At 36.0% G+C, this 14,396-nt stretch overlaps 1 protein-coding gene across 3 annotated transcripts in view; it reads right to left on the bottom strand.

The window, feature by feature from the left end:
* The window catches only part of UBE2E3 (ubiquitin conjugating enzyme E2 E3), a 91,017-nt gene that overhangs the window by 1,611 nt on the left and 75,010 nt on the right, over positions 1 to 14,396 (bottom strand). For all 3 annotated transcript variants that reach the window (XM_039239643.1, XM_039239644.1, XM_039239646.1), the window contains exons 4-5: positions 4,302 to 4,434; positions 663 to 810 (exon numbers count right to left, since the gene is read on the bottom strand). In XM_039239643.1, the coding sequence (XP_039095574.1) occupies positions 663 to 810; positions 4,302 to 4,434 (281 nt within the window). The remainder of the gene's footprint in view (positions 1 to 662; positions 811 to 4,301; positions 4,435 to 14,396) is intronic.

The raw sequence follows: 14,396 nt of genomic DNA, 5'->3' as shown, positions 1-14,396 counted from the left end.
TTTTTCGATGCCTGCTCTTCCACTTAATATATATATATTAGCGAGCTTTCTCTATCAGCTCAGTTAGAGCAGCCTCACTCTTTTTAATCCTGTTTTTCTACTTTTAGCATATAGTATAACTGTTGGGCTTAAGATAATAGTTAAGAGCCTTTGGTGATTAGTCCAATATTTAGAAAGAATCATTCTACTTCTTTAAAAATGACCACTTAGTAAGACAGATAACATATGCAAGATCCCAGGCTTAAACGTCACTTTTTCGAGTCAAATACACATATTAATGTGTGGCAATTATGCATTTCTTAAAAATGTTATGAATTATATATTAATGACTTTGAATTTCTAGAATCGTAACCCTAGTCCAACTCTCTCACCAGCTATCATTTTAATATCCACTATTACTACACTTAAAACAACCAATGGAATCCCAAGAAGGAAGGGAGAACAAGAAGCTTCTCATTACTCGGTGGTAGCTTTAAATAAGAAAGTTAATGTGAAGCTCTGGTCTATTCTAACTGAAATGACATTGGTCATTTTCTTGCAAAATGCTTTATGTTGATCTTTCCACCAGTAGCATTTACTTTCTCAAATCCACAGTTAAGGTAACCAAGAAAACACACTGGTTTTTGCAGCCTCATTGTATGTGTTAATAAAGATTTGCTTACCAGGATTGCAATCTGTCAAAAGAGAACAAATCGACAGCAAAACCTTTGAAATAGTCAAAGCAGGACTCCAGTTGTCTTTAAGGATGTCCAGACAGATGACTCCCTGACTGTTGATGTTGCAGTGATAGATTCTCGTGCGGAAAGTAACCTAAGGGCAGTTCCATTAAAAAACAAAGAAAATGAATGCTTTATTACCAACTGAAACTCTCACCAACAAAAGTGAAGGGTAACACGGATAATAAATAGAAAATAATTTGACTGAAGAGCTAATTAAACACTGGGTGGAAGTAATATCAAAAATAAGTGGTTTTTATTTATTCAATTCAGTTGACAGACATTTCTTTCACCCACCAGAGCAGGAACTATGCTGACTTCACACCAAAGTGAGTTGCTGATTCGCTTGGTTTTCTCTAAATGATACAATAATTCTAGGTACCTATGACCATATATATACCATATACACATATGTGCACACACATGCAGATACAGCCCTCTGTTTAAACATGGCAAGTGAGAAGTGTTTTACTGCCAAGGGTAAGAACTGGTGAAGAATTCTTTTTTTTTTCTGCCATAAAACAAACATTATGCTAGTTTCTTAGTAGGAAAGATCAGTATCAACTCTGCTAATGTCCTGTCATGTATCAGAAAATAATGGACAAAGATTTAAAGAAAGGTTGATGAACACCAATCTATTTTCCAGCCTTTCATTTCTACAACTGGTTCACTATCTTATTAGACTAAGAATAAAATGAAACAAGCAAGGTACTTAAGGTACTGAATAAAGGAAACGAACATATCTTTTTTCATGTTTCTATATATGAAAAAAAGGGAATAAATACTGGCAAGTTTCAAAACAATCACAAACATTACTGGGTGGGTAATTCTTAATTTGGAGTTGCAGAAAAAAAAGAAAGTTCCTGATGTCTTAGAACTAGCAGTGTACTATGATCTCCCACATGGAATCTAGAAAGAAAATATTAAAAGCCCTCGAGTGCATTTCTGATAACGGTGCATAATTAAAAACAAGAAAGACAACAGTAATCTAGCAAGGGAGGAGAAGGAAGAGGCTGTACCTCTAGAACTTGTCTAATATAGTACACATATTAGTCATACATCGCATTAATAATACTTACATTGATTTCATGTTCAAATGACAGTATCTTCGGTATACTAGGTTAAATGTTATTAAAATTAATTTCACTCTTTTTTTTTTTTTTAATTTTAGAGTGAATATGAGCAGGGGACAGGAGCAGAGGGAGGGAGAGAATATCTTAAGCAGGCTCCACAATGAGCATGGCTCAGCGGGGGCTGATCCTAGGACCCTGGGGCCATGACTTGAGCCAGATGCTCAACCAAGTGAGCAACTCAGACACCCCTCTATCTTTTTTAATGTAGCTTGTAGAATATTTAGAACTATACATGTAGCTTGCATTGTATTTCTATCAGACAACTGTGTTCTAGAAAATGGGAATAGTATGTTTAGATCATTGACAGCTGACTACTCAATAGATGTGTGTAGTTTACAAACACGATGAAATAAATACTTTGAATCCTTTCAGCTATTAATAACCAGTGAACAGAAGATAATTAAATTTGTACTATTCTGCACAAAGTTCAATACTTTATCCGAACTTCAAAAATAAGCAGAAGTGTATAAAAATAATTGTACCTAACACCAAGATAAGAATAGAAGCATTATTTCTTTTTCACTTGTCCAACTACAGATCTGAATAATGCTTAATAATAAATACTGTGTAATATATCTCAGACAAGAAAAATGAATCAACGTGGAAGGTTAGAAAATTAAAATACTGAGACTTCAGCCAAAAAAAAAAAAAAAGTAACATGCTAAAATAAAACATAACCACTATATTAACCAAAACAACTGATAGGTTTCAAACTATAACTCTGTATACCTATCTTAGTCAATATCTATTTTACAGTAAAAGATGTTAAGAAAAATAGAAGTCTTTTCTTTCATATGCAAATATAATTTTGTAGAAAATAAATCTTGCAAACTTTTCTGCTAATTTTGCTACATCTAAATACTAATTTCAAGAAAAATGAGGCATGTAGAAATAAGTATCACTATTTATAAGTACAGCCATGAGCTATTTTGCTAAGGTTTTGTTTTCTGTAATACAGAAAACTTAACCATTGAATGCAAATTGAGGAGTTAATGATATACCAGCATTTAACATGTATCATTGTGAATGCAATTTGTAGTATTATTAACATGAGGGCTTTGTTCCTTTATTTAATCTGGCAAGACATACTCTACATCGTTGGGAGAATTAAATAAGTCAATCATTTAAAGAACTTAAGTTCAGATGAGACAGTATAATATTCAAAAAACTGGTAACCCTAGTACACAGCAAATACCTCTAGATGATAGGAAACCTGGGTGTCTCCACTGTGAGGTAGATATCACTAGGTAGAACTGTTGTTACCTTACTAGATAATGGAGAAATAATCCTGGGTTTAAAAAAAAAAGTCCTTGATTTTTATTTTCTCTCTCCCCCTCCCCACCCTCACCCAAGTATACATGTGAGCACAGGCATTAAATTGCTACATAAATTTTAAATAGTGTAAGGATCATAAGGATCATGAGGAACTATGTTGAAAAGAAAAACATTCCATCATATTTAAAGGCCTGATAACAATATACTTTTCCCTGACATGTCAGAAGTCTCTGTAACTAGACCACAATCATGTTCAGGCTTAATATTGGCAGTTTTTACCTGTTGGCTTGACCATTTTATAATAAGAGGTAACTATTCAGGTAATTGTTATATTTAAGACTTGAAAAATAAGTGCCAATCATTACAAGACACAACCCCTCTGTTATCCATCTAATTCATACTGAGAGACAACTAAGGCTTAAGACACCCAGCCCACCCTTATTCCCATTACTAACTACATCGTATCTACAGAGGGCACAAGGTAAGCTTTTTATTATTTTTTAAATTTTTACATTTTTCAAAGGTTTATTCATTTTTGAGAAACAGAGAGAGACAGACCAAGAAAGAGCGTGAGTGGGGGAAGCGCAGAGACAGAGGGAGACACCGAATCAGAAGCAGGCCCCAGGCTCTGAGCTGTCAGCACAAAGCCCGACATGGGGCTCGAACTCACAGGCAGCAAGATCATGACCTGAGCTGAAGTCAGACCCTCAACCAACTGAGCCACCCAGGTGCCCCAAAGTAAGCTTTTTAAATAGTAGTAGTTTCCTTCTTCTTTGCTGTGGTTTTCTAGTTTTGCTGGGAAGAGATGGTCTTGAGGACAAAATTCAAGTTACTTAATTCTTATTTCTGCAAATAGGTTTACTTTTTATCCCGAAAGGTATCTCAAGGAAGCTTCATAGGGTATTTTCCCTTATAACATAAATCTAAAATTTATCTCCTAATTGGTGTGCAAAGGTGGCATATTTTTATTTACAATTAATAAACCCTCTTTCTGCTGACTATTAAGTTATCTGTACAAGGCAGGAACCAATTTTTCAGTTTTAAAATCCTTGGCTCTAAGAGTTTCCATAACAATTCATGAAAAGCAATGAAATGAAAACGATTACATCAGTACATATTTAACCTCTAGAATTTTAGAGAAGGATAAATATTAAAGAATGGACTTGTAGGTTCTTACCTTTGGTGGCTTAAATGGATAATCAGATGAAAAAGTGATATCCAGAAAAAACACACCACCTTCATATACAGAACCTGGTGGACCAAGTATAGTCGATCTCCATTCATAAATGTTATCTCCTTTAGGCCCAGCACTATTTAAAAGAAATTAAAAATCAATGTGTATATCTACAAGCAATAAATGTTAACATCTTAAACCAATTAAGTATTAAAGGGAAATTAGCAATCTAGAGCAATAAGAGACAAATATAAAATACAAAAGAAATAAATTCCAAACGTGTGTATACATATATGTATAAACATATTTGCAAATATCTTATATTTCCAGAAAAATTGAAAAACAAAGAACACACCTGTATAACTTCACCCAGAACTCCCTGTTAGCATTTTGACCCATTAGCTTTTTGATCTTCTCTCCCTCCCACACACGCTGTCTCTCTCTATGTACGCATGTGCACACACACACTGACACCCAGAACTTTTTTTCTGAGTCATTTGAGAGTAAGCTGAATACATCCCTTTCCCCATAAATACTTAAGTTTTCACATTTCCTAAATTAACCTCCAATATAATCAGAGTACAACCACATTTCAGTAAATAAAATATTAAAAAACACTTGAACCTATTATCTGGAAAATAATGTTGTCAACTGACCCAATAATAATCCCTTTTAAAAAAATTAATTCTCGTCCAGATACAGAATCTACTCGGGATCATCTATGGCTTGTGTCTTTAGTTTTCTTTAATATGGAACGTTTCAGCCTTGACTTTTATAAGATTAACATTTTTGAAGAATACAGTCATCCTCCTTTCCCATCATCTCCTTCTTTTAATAGAATGCTCATCTTTTTGGAGTTCTCTGATATTTCATGATTAGATGCAGACAGTGGATTCCTGGCCACAACAGTGCAGAAGTGATGTGTTCTCAGAGTACCAAATATTCACTCACCTGTCCCTAAATGGTGATGTTAACTTTCATCATCTGGATCAAGTGCTATGTGATTTTCCTACTGCTTACTCACTATCTTTTTACTACAACTAATAAGCAACCTTTGCTCTTCAACAAAATTTCTCCCCTAGATTTAACATCCATTGGTCATTCTTGGCCGAACTAAACTTTACCATTTTCCAACTTCAGCATTTCCTTTCCATTTACCAGCTGGCCCTCGATCCCTCTCTTCTCCGGTTTGTATGAATGTGTGTCCTATTCATATGGTCCCATAGATTCTTTTTTTCCCCCTTAATAATTTATACAATTCATCACTGCCTTTAATTGTTTTGATGCTCAAATTATCCCAAATTTGGCCAGTGGGAGCCCCTTCAAAATGGCCCCTCTATTCTTGTGATAGGTTGCTGTATTTTTATAAATACTGCCTTACTTTCTGGCATAACAAGATGTTCCAGGATCAGGCTTGGAATCAGTCATTTCCTTAAGGAGCCCTGGTTCCTTTTAGTCCCATATTTAGGGAATGTGAGAAAGCCAAGCCTGAATGCTGGGTCCTACTAATTCCCAGGCACACTGCACTGTGTTCAACAACACCATTTATAAAATACAAACAAGAAAGATAATTCAAATAAAATTTAAACTCACAATTATTTGCTGATAAGGCATATCCAATATTCTAAATTCTCTTCAAATTTACCTTATAGAGTTTTATTTTTCCCTAGACTTTCATAAGTTATCTGGACATATAATCCATTTCTTCTTTTAAAGTGACCATTAGTTTACAAATGATCTGCATGTCTGATTGAAAATAAGGGTAAACCAGCATTGAGAAATCAAACAATTTGATAATCAAAACCTACTGTATTAATTACAATAGGACAGACTTTCAGGTAGGTATAGTCAAAATAGCAGCTGTGTATTATTAATCCTGTAAAACAAACTGAACTATAAACATCAGATAGGTGATGCTATGAAATCAAACGTGTGCTCTAAAACACAGTTTGTACAGAAAGGATGTAGAAAACTTGATGGTATAATCAAAATATTTGCAGCCTGTTTTAAAAACCTATCTTTAAGGCAGGTCCATGAACAATAAAATCTTATTACTTTGGCCTATTTAGGGAAAAGTATTTTTTAATGTAAATACTGTTTTACACGTTTCAGTTACAGCAAGTGAAACTAATTACAATAATGGCTCACTGTTCTGTCATCATTTGAGAATCAAGTATATTCCCTAAGTGAATTTTCATTGTAACTAAAAACATAAAATTGAGCACTAATTTTGTAAACAAACAAAAAAGGGTTTAACCTGATTCAACAGCATTTCCTTTTCTAAGTTAATTTTTCCCTTGGTGACTTAAAGTAATCATCATAAAATTAAATTATAGTGTCAGAGACTTTTATGGTAGAACTGCTTTACTAAAATGATTCTATACTACACATGTCACACACTTGTAATGTTAAGAATAATAATAGTAATAGTAGGAGTAGTAGTAATAATATTATTATTAACATTAGTTAAGGTTTCCTCTATCCTTTATTGCAAGCCAGGCATTGTTCAAAGCATCATAGGATAACTCATTTCATTCTCCTTACAAAGTAGGTACTATTAGTACATTACTATTTTTAGATGAGGAACAAAGGTTCAGAGAGTTAAATAACTTTCCATATGTCCCAAAGCCACAAAATGACTCAGACAGAACCTGGACAAAATCTGTGAACTAGTCTGCATTGTCTTCAATAGTGTGCTATATTTCCTGTTATAATTTCAGTACTGCTACATCTAATTTAATCTCCAAATTATGCTAATGTCTATTTGTTTAAGAACCCAAAGGGAGCTGTTATCCAAAAAAAAAAAAAACAAAAAACAAAAAACCCCACAAAAAAATCCAAACATTACCATCCAAACACAAACTTCCTCAATAATATTTCTTAGTTCATAGCAGTACTATGTTTCAGAGAATAAAAAGAAGTTAGGTTGGGGTTACTAGACATCTTAATGAATCACAAGATTTCAGAATGAAAAGAATCTGGATGATTTTTTTACATCATCCCATCTCTTTACACTTGAAAAGACCAAGGCACAGAAAGTAAATGGTACATCTTAAATCCCCTCTGCCAGCTGGCAGTAGAGCTGGGATTCCTACACCAAACTTGTATTGGTTCTTAAGATTGCTGCTTTCTTCTCACTTACACTGTTTTGTCCCAGGGCAAAGGATGTGTTTATTACAGCAGAATATTAAATGACGATTCCTTTGTTGTCTTAGAGAAGACTGAGCAAGGCCAAAGCTTATAGTAGTATGATTCCTTTACTGCTCCAAGAATACTGAGCCTAAGGTGAGTTAGGGCTAAAATTCAGCCCTGGTGTTGTCTGCCTTGTTTGGAATAAGGAGATCCTTACCCTTCTTAGAAGGTGCCACCTGCAAATCCAGACATTCTTGGTTGGGAATGGGGGAGTGAGGTACTGGAAGCAAGAACTGACTCCACCAAAATTCATCCAAAACATTTCTTACAGGCTGGCATCAGACCTGCCACTCAGGCTTCACAGTTGAGTTGAAAATTAGTGATAAATGCTGACAATCTCAAGACAGGTGCTACTCATACCTTTTCATTAGTTCACATTCTGTTTTGCACAAGGGAAACACTCCAGTAGTCCCATATGCCATTCTAGATCACTTGTTCTTTCCCTCTCTGGTGAATCATGTTCACAAGAATATCAAGATACCATTCCCCCAATCTTTATTAAAAAATAAACCTCTATTACTCTACCCCTTCCAGCTCCCATCTCAATGATCTCTGAACAGGCTTTTTACTCCTTATCACTACACTGAAACGGCACTTATCAAAGGTAACCAGTGACCTCATTACTAGACCTAATGCTCATTTCTCAATCCTCATCTTATTTGACTGGCCCAGCAACATATTGACACAGTTGATCACTTCTTTCTCCTTGACATAAACTTCTGTTTTGTTACTAAAATAACATACTTACTGGTTTTCCTCCTAACTCTCCTGGTCCTTTCTTCTCACCTACTAATGCTGTTCTTTATCTCCCTAATCTATAAACATAGCCAGTCCCTCAGAACTCAGTTCTTGGACCTCTTTTCTACTAACATCCACTCTTTTGCTGATCTCATACAATTTTTGTGGCTTCCAACAGCACCAGTAGGCTCTTAATTTCCAAATCTGTATCTCCAGCCTAGAGTTTTATCCTGAATTCCAGAGTTATACATTGAAATGCTTAATAACAGTCTTTATTTTAAAATCCAATATTTGGAAATCTAGTAATTTTGAAAACTGCCTCATATTTATGTAACATGTCCCAAAATGAGTTCCTCATATTCCAATGCCTCCTACAATCCTATTTCAGTTAATGCCAACTCCATTTTTCTAGTTCCTTATGGTGAAAGCACAGACCTCATCTTTAATAACACTTTACCCCGTATCCAGTACATCAGTAAATTCTATCGATTTTATCTTCAAAACAAACCCAAAATTGTACTACTTATCACAACCCCTTACCATCCTGACCCTGATTCAAAACACCAGAATCCCCTCCTGGTTAGTTACAATAGTGTCTCTTTGTCCACCTTTGGCCCTACTCCCACCATGGTGCTCTATTTGCAAATGACAAGCCAGCAAAGCAATAGAAAGTAAGTCAGATCTTCTAACTCTGGTCAAAAAGTTCCAAAGGCCTACCCTCCTGTTTTATGTGAAGATCAAAGCCTTCTGACCTAAAAGGCACTGTATAATTTGCTGCCCCCATTATCACCATCATCCTTCTTATCTGTTCCTCTCTTCCCTGTTCAACTGGCTGTAACAACCTGTTTCTCCAACACACAACATACAGTTCCACCTCAGGCTCTGCATAGATGTATTTCTGCCTGGAATGTTCTTCAAGATGGCAACATGGTTAGGATTCATCACTTTCTGCAGGTCTTTTTTTTTTTTTTTTTTAATGTTTTATTTATTTCTGAGAGAACGAGAAAGAGAGAGAGAGAGAGAGCGAGCATGAGCAGGGGAGGGTCAGAGAGAGGAGGAGATACAGAATCTGAAACAGGCTCCAGGCTCTGAGCTGGCAGTCAGCACAGAGCCCAATGCGGGGCTCCAACCCACAAACCGTCAGATCATGACCTGAGCCAAAGTCGGACGCTTAACCAAGTGAGCCACTCAGGTGCCCCTGCAGGTCTTGATTGCAAAGTCACCTTCTCAGTGAGGCCTTTCCTGGCCACTCTCTAAAAATGTGATACTTCATCTCCACATATTTTATACATTCCTTTCTATTTTCTTCTCCATATAATTTATCACTCTCTAATATATAGTTTACTTATTTATCTTACTTATTGTCTCTCTCATTAAAATATAAGCTCCACAAGGTTATAAGATCAGGACTGGGCTGTTTAACTTACAGTGGGTGGTGCTTTTATGGCCTAAAAATTAGAAGTATTTTAGTAACTCAAAGTGACTGAAGAGCTATGGGATCTGCCCAAGGTAAGAAAGGGAGATCACACAGAGAAAGTTTAATAACAGGGGGAAAGAAAGGAGGGGAACGAAGGGAAAGGGAATGTTTTCTTACCTTACCTCCACAAAGAAGCATTCATTTACTTATTTACTTCACTGATAAAACAAAGTAAAATTTATTCCAGTTCTGAGTCAAATTATGAGAAAACAGAGACAAAACTGTTCACTGACACCTCACTATGCACGAATACCAAAAAACAACAACAGAAAAGATTGTTAAGTTCCATGAGGGCTCATTTTTTTGTTTCAATGCTCTTAAGAAAATGAGAAGTACCTTTACTCTATTGTTTTTTTCCCTACAGACATTCATTCCTCCTTTTAAATACCATGTTTCCCACAGGTAGTTTATGTTCTACACAAAACAACAGAAGTAAAAAACATGGAGAAAGTTTAGATAGGGTGACAAACTTAGCCTAAAATTTTTGTTACTAGCTGATCTCACTGTTAACAAGTGATATAATTTTAAACATTAGCAGCATGAGGAAGGATATATCAGCAAAATCCATCTTCTCATTGCTTGGATATTAATTCAACAATTACTGTGACTGCAAGGGTCATTAACACTGTCCTTTTCTAGCACTGGAATAATTCCCAACACAAGGTTTCAAATGCTCAATTTAATAAGAGACTCATTTTACAAATATCCATTTTTTAACACAAAGCTTTCACACACACGTTTTAATCCCTACCAAACTAAATGCCAAGATTTATACTAAAATTCCATATGCTTTCTACCCCAATGGCAAAAAGTTCTATCTTAAAATGAGCTGAACTAAATTCAAAGAGAAAAGGACATAACAATGACTTAAGTCAAAACTTGACAGAACTATGAAAACTGTGGTGTAATGGTGAATGTTCCATTTGAAATCATTAAAATGTTAAAATGAGCATTCCTATGTGTGTAGGATGCAATTAAAATGAAAAAAAAATCTTACTACATAAAGTTTCTACTGAAGCATGGGTTACATAATGAACCACCTTGAATTAAAGATGCTATAATGGCATTACTTCAATAGGACTTATCCACCCTCATTGAATTTTAAAGTAGTAGGCAGTAATACAAAATCTACTAAATATATAAATGAAACCAAAAAGAATTAAACACAGGGACAGGTACTCTATGTTCATGCATAAGAAGACTCAAGTGTCAACAGGCTATTTCTTCCCCACTTGATCTATTCAGTCAATACAATCCTAATCAAAATAACATCAAGTTGTTTTGTGGATATCAACAAGCTGATTTATAAAGTTTATATATGCAGAGGCAAAAGAATAGCTCACACAATCCTGAAAGAGAACAAGTCAGACACTACCCAACTTCAAGACTTAGTACAAAAGCAACAGTAATCAAGTCAGGATGGTACTGACAAAAGAACAGAGAAACAGATCAATGGAAGAGAAAAGAGAGCCCAGAAATAGACCCACATAAATAGAGTCAAGTGACCTCTGACAAAAGAGCAAAGAAAAGCGAATGGAACAAAGATAAAGGCAGCCTCCTCAAAAAATGGTGCTAGAACAACTGGACATCCAGAGGTAAAAAAATAAAATTTAAACACAGACCTTCTATCCTTCACAAACATTAACTCAAAATGGATCACAGAACTACAATAAAATGCAAAACTATAAAACTCCTAAAAATAACAGGAAAAAAGGTGACTTTAGGTATAGCAATAACTTTTTAGAGACAACAGCAAAGGCACAATCCATGAAAGAAATAACTAAAAGCTGGACCTCATTAAAATTAAAACCTTCTGCACTGCAAAGGACAATGTCAAGAGAATAAAAAGAGAAGCCACATCTGGGGGAAAAAATATATGCTAAAGTCACCTGATAAAAGACTGTTGTCCAAGATATACAAAGAACTCTTAAAACACAACAATAAAAAAATGAATAACACAATTTAAAAAATGGGCAAAAGACCTCTACAGACCCTTCACCAAGGAAGATATACAGAAGGCAAATAAATTTATGAAAAGATGTTCAATATCATATGTTGTTATGGACTGAATGTTTGTGTACCCTCAAAATTCATGCTGAATCTGTTTAACTTTCAGTGTTGGTATCAATCAGGAGGGAGGCTATCGAGAAGTTATTAGGTAATGCGCATGTGCCCTTCTTAAATGAAATTAGTGCCCTCATAGAAAAACAAAAACAGACCCCACCCCCACCCCCCCACCCCCGTCCCTTTTGCTATGGAAGGACATAGCAAGAAAACAGCTATCTATGCACGTGGGGACAGGTACTCACCGGATGCCAAATCTTAGGACTTCCCAGCCTCCTGAACCATAAGAACTAAACTTCTGTTGCTTATAAGCCACCCAGTCTAGGAGTGCCCGGGTGGCTCAGTCAGTTTGACATCTGACTCTTGATTTCAGCTCAGGTCATGATTTTACAGTTGGTGACATGGAGCCTCATGTTGGGCTCTGCACTAAGTATGGAGTCTGCCTGGGATTCTCTCTCCCTCTCTCTTTCAAAATAAATAAATAAACTTAAAAAAAAAAAAAAGCCCCCTAATGTATGGTGTTAGAGACATGTCATTAGAGAACTACAAATTAAACCAAAAATGAGGTAACTCTGTACTAGAATGGCCCAAATCTAAAACACTGACAACAACAGATTCTGGCAAGGATGTAGAACAACAGAAACTCTCATTCACTGATGGGAGAAATGGAAAATGGTATGGCAACTGTGGCAGACTGTTTGTTAGTTACTGAAAAACTAAACAAATTCTTACCATATAATCCAGCAATTGTGTTCCTTGGTGTTTAATGAATTGAAAACTTAGGTCCACTCAAAAATCTGCACACAGATGTTTACAATAGATTTATTCATAATGACCCAACAAGGTGAATGGATAAATTGTCATTCATCCGGATGATGGAGCATCATTCAACACTCAAAAGAAATGAACTATCAAGCCATGGAAAGTCATGAGGAAAACTTAAATGCATTTTACTAAGTGGAAAAAGCCAATGTCAAAAGGACATATTGTATGTATGACTACAACTATATGACACTCTGGAGAAGGCAAAACTATAAACATAGTTAAAAGATCAGTAGTAGCTAGGGCTTAGTGGGGAGGGAAAGATGAATAAACAGAGTAGAGAAGATCTTTAGGACAATAACTATAGGATATATATTCTGTATGACACTACAATGATGATACATGTCATTACACATTTGTCAAAACCCATACAACAAAGAACACCAAGAATGAAACCTAACATAAACTATGAACTTTGAGTGATTAATGATGCAACAAATATAGGTTCATCAACTATAACGTGTCACTATGGTAGTGGGGAGGCTGTGCATATGGGGACAGTAGGTATATGGGAACTCTGTACTTTCTGCTCAATTCTGCTATGAAACTAAAACTGCTAGTAAAAATATAGTTTATTTTTTAAATGTCTATTTATTGATTTTAAGAGAGAGAGCAAGGGTGGGGCAGAGAGAGAGGGAAAGAGAGAATCCTAAGCAGGCTCTGCATTGTCAACACAAAGACCGATGCTGGGTGCCATCTCATAACTGCAAGATCATGACTTAAGCTGAAATCAAGAACTGGACGTTTGGGAGGCCTGGGTGGCCCAGTTGGCTACCTGTCCCAATTCAGGTCAGGTCACGATCTTGTGGTTTGTGAGTTTGAGCCCCACACCAGGCTCTGTGCTGACAGTACTGAGCCTGCCTGGGATTCTCTCTCTTTCTGTCCGTCTCTGTCTTTCTCTCTGACCTTCCCCCATGCTTGCTTGCTCTCTCTCTCTCTAAATTAAGTAAACTTTGAAGAAAAAAAAGTCAGATGCTTAACTGACTGAGCCACCTAGGCATCCCTAAAAATAAAGTTTTTTAATGTAAAAATACAGGGGTTCCTGGGTGGCTCGGTTGAGTATCTGACTTCGGCTCAGGTCATGATCTCATGGTTTGTGGGTTCGAGCCCCAGGCTGAGCTCTGTGCTGACAGCTAGCTCAGAGCCTGGAGTCTGTTTCAGATTCTGTGTCTCCCTCTCTCTCTGACCCTCCCCTGCTCCTGCTCGCTGGCTTGCTCTCCCTCTCTCTCTCAGAAATAAATAAAACATTAAAAAAATTTTAAAAAATACAAATAAAGTTTAGATGAATAGATATTTCTATATTAATGCAATAAGTAGTAAGTATTTAAGTGTTGGCTTATTAAAAAGTTTCCAACCTACAAAGGGATGCTTTCCAAAAATTTGTGTTAAAGTCAGGTACTTAGGAACTTGAACACAGTAATATAAACGGTGGTTTCAATGCTGGCTCACAAAAGACAATTTAAACCACTTCCCCCATAACTTTTGAAGGCATCAAGAATACCTATCCTCCACTACAAACTGTTAATTCCAACACCCATCATCCTTTTTTTCCCCCTCCCAGGTCTTCTACTATCTTTCAGCTGCAAGAAGGGGAACAAAGGTAATCTTAATTTATCAATGAGGAGTTCGCTTTAACAAGATTATCAGTGGTCGTTGGAGCTTTGGAGTATCTCTGGCATGAAGAAGCAATTTAATTACATTAAGTAACCTCAAATACTAAATGGACATGTGTGAACTAGACTGGAAACCTAAGCAACCTTTGCACTGGGAAAATGTGTGCTAACTGTAATACCAGCGGCAACAAC

Source organism: Hyaena hyaena, unplaced genomic scaffold (genome assembly GCF_003009895.1).
Source record: "Hyaena hyaena isolate Hyena2069 unplaced genomic scaffold, ASM300989v1 scaffold_159, whole genome shotgun sequence".
Classification (NCBI taxonomy): Eukaryota; Metazoa; Chordata; class Mammalia; order Carnivora; family Hyaenidae; genus Hyaena; species Hyaena hyaena.
This window is presented reverse-complemented; position numbering and strand designations above follow the sequence as displayed.